Genomic DNA, 5,000 nt, shown 5'->3' on the forward strand with positions numbered 1-5,000 from the left:
TCTGTGATTGTCTTCTACCTGGACACTCAAATTGTACATCAGTACAATTCATTTTGAAATGTTCTTCCTTTATGTTTTATCTTATTTGGATGTTTATAACATTTCACTGATCCCTGTCCCAACTTATTTGAGACGTGTTGCAGTTATCAAATTAGAAATGAGTACATATGTCCCCTGAAACAATATTTTTTCTCAGTTGATATGTTGTCTTTTCACTATTCTCCATTGAAGGAATGTATTGAATGTTTTGAAAATGATAGCATTTTGATTTTATTCTCAGTTTACCAAACGTCCCAACTTCACCGGAGTTGGGGTTTGTACAAGGAGTCTAGAAGAGCTTTGGTCTTATTAGCCCAGGTTTGGTGGGGGGGAGTAATTAACCAGTGCTCTCTCCCATCCTCCTCCATGACTGAGGTACCCTGACTATGGTAACGTCCAGCCGGTACTGCTCCCTTTGGATGCTCATTGAACATGTTAGCCTTGTGTTCCTTCCCCACAGGAGAACAAAAGGCTAACGAATGACCAGCCCAATTAAGGCTGTTAACCAGGAGCTCGACACTGAATCTGGAGGGTTCGTTAGCAGCAATGCCATGCTTTTGGTTCTAATCAAAGAGGAACACATCTCCCCCACACCTCTCTCTCACACACACACATAAATACACACATATATGTGCGCTCCCTCTCCCTCTCTTTCTCTCTCTCTCTCTCGCTCGCTCTCTCTCTTCCTTTTTTGTCGTCTGCTGACTAATTGGAGAGCACATCACATTTTTATTAGGGGACGAGACCTCGGCCAGCACACTGTGTTATATCTCAGTGATGAGGTAGAAAGGTGACTGGAGCAAGACAGAGAGAGACAGAAGCAGAGAGAGAGAGAGAGAGAGAGAGAGAGAGAGAGAGAGAGAGAGAGAGAGAGAGAGAGAGAGAGAGAGAGAGAGAGAGAGAGGCTGATTTCTGGGACAGAAAAAGCAGAAGAGAAACGTGACCGGGTGAAACGGAGTTTGTCAGAGAAAGACAAAGCATGGAAGGAAAGAAAGAGAGAAAGAGAGAAGCAGTTGTAAGAGAATGAAAAAGAGAAAAAGAGATAGTTGGAGACAGAGAGAGAAATGAGGAAGAGAGAAATAATGCGAGACAAAGACAGAGCAAGAGAGAGAAATAAATATTGTGAGAGATGAAAAAAGGGAGAGAGAGAGAGAGAGAGAGAGAGAGAGAGAGAGAGAGAGAGAGAGAGAGAGGCTGATTTCTGGGACAGAAAAAGCAGAGGAGAAACGTGACAGGGTGAAACGGAGCTTGTCAGAGAAAGACAAAGCATGGAAGGAAAGAAAGAGAGAAAGAGAGAAGCAGTTGTGAGAGAATGAAAAAGAGAAAAAGAGATAGTTGGAGACAGAGAGAGAAAAGAAGAAGAGAGAAATAATGCGAGACAAAGACAGAGCAAGAGAGAGAAATAAATATTGTGAGAGATGAAAAAAGGGAGAGCGAGAAAGAGACAGAAAGAGAGAGAAAGAGATTGAGAGAGAGGGAGAGAGAGAGAGGTTCTGTTGGAGCATGGTGTGACGGGCCCAGACTCACCTGAAGGATCGTAGCAGCCGGTATGGCTTGCCCAGGTCGGACACACGCCTACACAGAGGGGCCACCGCCAGCTCCATCTAGAGAGCACACACACACGCACACGCACACGCACATAGAGTTAATTGCCTTTACTGTGGTCTGGTGCAGCTGCTGTGCTGGTGGTGATGGCTGTGTGTGTGTGTGTGTGTGTGTGTGTGTGTGTGTGTGTGTGTGTGTGTGTGTGTGTGTGTGTGTGTGTGTGTGTGTGTGTGTGTGTGTGTGTGTGTGTGTGTGTGTGTGTGCGTGCGTGCGTGCGTGCAGTAGATGTGCAATAGAGTGGGCCTGACATTTGAACAGAGTGGAGAGATAATTGTGCCGAGAAAAAGAAGGAGAGCTGGTCACCTCTGCTCTCACTGCCATACACACCGCAGGAGGAATAACAAGGAGAGAGAGAGAGAGAGAGAGAGAGAGAGAGAGAGAGAGAGAGAGAGAGAGAGAGAGAGAGAGAGAGAGAGAGAGAGAGAGAGAGAGAGAGTGGGGGTGGGGGGGGGGGTGGGGGGTGGCAGAGGCTGGTGAAGATCAAGAGACGTGGCAAAAAAGTGAGAGAGAAGGAAATATACGTGGAGGGAGAAAGACAGACAGAGAGAGAGAGAGAGGCAGACACTGAGAGAGAAGAATGTGTAGGAAAAAAGGAGCGGGAAAGAGGGAAGAAAAAGGGGAAAGTGAAGAAAAGAGAAGGCACTACTACTGGAGTGGCCACTCTACTGTACCCATCACTCTGACTGATGGAGACTCTCCCCCTCACCTTCACTTCGAAACCTTCTCTGTCCATTTCTCCATTCCATCTCTCCTTACTTACCTCTCCTCTCCTAAAGCTAGGTTCACACACATCGCTACCAGTTACTCGCTCAGCGAGTGAAGTCAATAGAATGTCTATGTGTTCCAGCGAGGTGAGGAGAGTACAAAGCGACGTGTTGTGGGCGGATTCCGAGTTTAACATATTTTAACTTCGAGCGAGGCGCGTAAGTGAGTAACCAATTGGAAAGCAGAATTCGGATAACTGACAGTACTTCTCGCTTTTGCATTGGCAGTGACATCCGCGGGAAATGTTTAGCGAACGTTCCATGAGCAAGTGGAAAGTAGGCGAGTGAGCGAGAAGCGAGTGATGAATGTGAATGTCGCTTTACCCCTCATCTCCTCACCTCTTCTTTTCTCCTTCACCTGGATGTCTCCCCAAATCTCTTCCTCTCCTCCACCTCCTGCCATCGTTTCCTTCCATCCCTCTTCCTCTCCTACACCTAGAAGCTTTTTACCCTCATCTAATTACATTACATTACATTACATTACACTTAGCTGACGCTTTTACCCCAAAATAAATCACTTTAACCACTAGGCCCGGATGCCCACACATCTCTACTCCTCCCCTCCTGGACATCTTTTTACATAACATTACACGTGGCTGACACTTTTTAAAAAAAAAATCCAAAGCGACTTACAGTTCAATTTACAGGGTATTGGTACAGTGCCTGGAGCAAAGTGGGGTAAGGGCACTTCAGCCATGGATGGAGGTGTAGGGAGAGGTTTGGTAGGATTCGAACCTGCAACCCCCAGATTGAAAAACCAACTCCCTAATCACTAGGTAATTTGCCTCCATCTCTTCTAATCTCCTCCACCTAGACAGCTTTTTTTCTCTCCTCTCCTCAACCTAAACTACTCTTTCCTTCCTCCATTCTCCTCTCCGCCTAGACAGGTTTTTTCTCTCCTCTCCTCAACCTAAACTACTCTTTCCTTCATCCATTCTCCTCTCCGCCACTGAGACGCACTTCCCTCCACCTAATTTATTGTAGGCCTGTGACAGACGCTTCTGGGTCACTCTTGAAATCACATGATTGCATTTGCATCATGAAGCCTCGGAGAGCGAGAGGCAAGGGACACACTGTAACCGCCCACAGACATACAGACCACCTAAAACAGTGATTCTCAACTGGTGGGTCGAGACCCAAAAGTGGGTCGCGGAGGGTTTCTGGGTGGGTCGCGGAGCTATGATGCAATGCACTAAAAATGACTATGATGTCGAAGACAGAGTGAAACATGGCTAATAGGCCTTTTCCTCTCCACTACTTCATAAGACACATTGTATATCAGCGTACAATGCAAATAATAATGCATATTATGAAATGCATGGTAATATTTTTTATTATTATTGGAAGAATCTGACGGTACGACACAGTTTGGGTCACAACATATTGACCACAGGAAATTGTGGGTCTCAAGACTATTCCAGTTGAGAACCACTGACCTAAAACATCCCAGATTTGGGACAGCTCACCTAGATTGTGAATAAGCTCGGCACAGAATAAGCACAGTGGTTGTATCTGTGATATAACATTTTAAAAGTATTTCATATTAAAATGTATTGAAGAAAGAATGAACAAGACAGAGAGAGGTCATCTAATACAGTGGTTTTCAAAGTGGGATAGGTTGTCAGGAAAAGTATAGTAAAACAAATGAAGAGATAAAGAAAGGAAGAGGTGTACAGTAGGGGTCTTTGTATGGGACCGGGGAACTTAGGGCCCATAATCTAAAAAAGGGTTCCATGTTCCCAGCATTGTATCTAACCCTTCCCAAAAGCATCCCTAAACTTAACCTGTCAGTAAAGTTTCTGAGTTTTCAAATTGTACCCTTCCCAAAACCATCCCTAAACCTAACCTGTAAGTAATGCAATGTTTCTGATTTGTACATTTGTGCCCTGACCAAAACTATCCCTAAACCTAACCTGTCACAGGTGCAACAACAACCTGCGCTTTGCCATGCGGCAGCAGTCTACTTGGAAGCAGCGGGAAACATAGAACCCCTTTTTTTGAAAAAGGGGTCCTAAGTTCCCCGGTTGTGGGGAACATAGGACCCGGGGAACATAGGGATGACCCCGTACAGTATATGGGGTGGCGGGTAACGCTAATTCAAATACAGTGTTTGACTCTTGGTATTGAAAGCTCATGGCCATGGTTTTGGTCCCACTCTAACACTAGTCACAACTCTTACAACGCTCACACCTCGTACCTGGGCGAAGTCGGCTGCCAGCCTCATCTTGCCCCCCTCCCCCAGTGGTCTCAGCAGGCTGGCGTTGCGGACGAAGAGGTGTATGGCGCGGCGGGCGATGTTCTCCGTGTTGTCGTAGACGAAGTCCAGGCACTGGAAGGACCGCAGGTAGTCGCCCATGCAGCGCGAAACGAAGCCCTGCAGCTCCTTCATGTAGAGGGAGCACGGCACGTCAGGACGACCCGGAGTGGACAGAGGCCTGTGGACACACACACACGCACACGCACACGCACACACACACACACACACACACACACACACAGACACAGACACACACACACACACACACACACACACACACACACACACACACACACACACAGTCAAAATATGCACACACGCATGTACAGGTAGTG

General features: G+C 46.6%; 1 protein-coding gene across 1 annotated transcript in view; it reads right to left on the reverse strand.

Annotated features, from left to right (window-relative positions):
• Positions 1 to 5,000, reverse strand: part of cog5 (component of oligomeric golgi complex 5) — a 183,832-nt gene that overhangs the window by 16,457 nt on the left and 162,375 nt on the right. Inside the window, exons 18-19 of the mRNA XM_063217902.1 lie at positions 4,606 to 4,843; positions 1,567 to 1,643 (exon numbers count right to left, since the gene is read on the reverse strand). Coding sequence (XP_063073972.1) covers positions 1,567 to 1,643; positions 4,606 to 4,843 — 315 coding nt within the window. The remainder of the gene's footprint in view (positions 1 to 1,566; positions 1,644 to 4,605; positions 4,844 to 5,000) is intronic.

Source organism: Engraulis encrasicolus, chromosome 15, assembly GCF_034702125.1.
Source record: "Engraulis encrasicolus isolate BLACKSEA-1 chromosome 15, IST_EnEncr_1.0, whole genome shotgun sequence".
Lineage (NCBI taxonomy): Eukaryota > Metazoa > Chordata > Actinopteri > Clupeiformes > Engraulidae > Engraulis > Engraulis encrasicolus.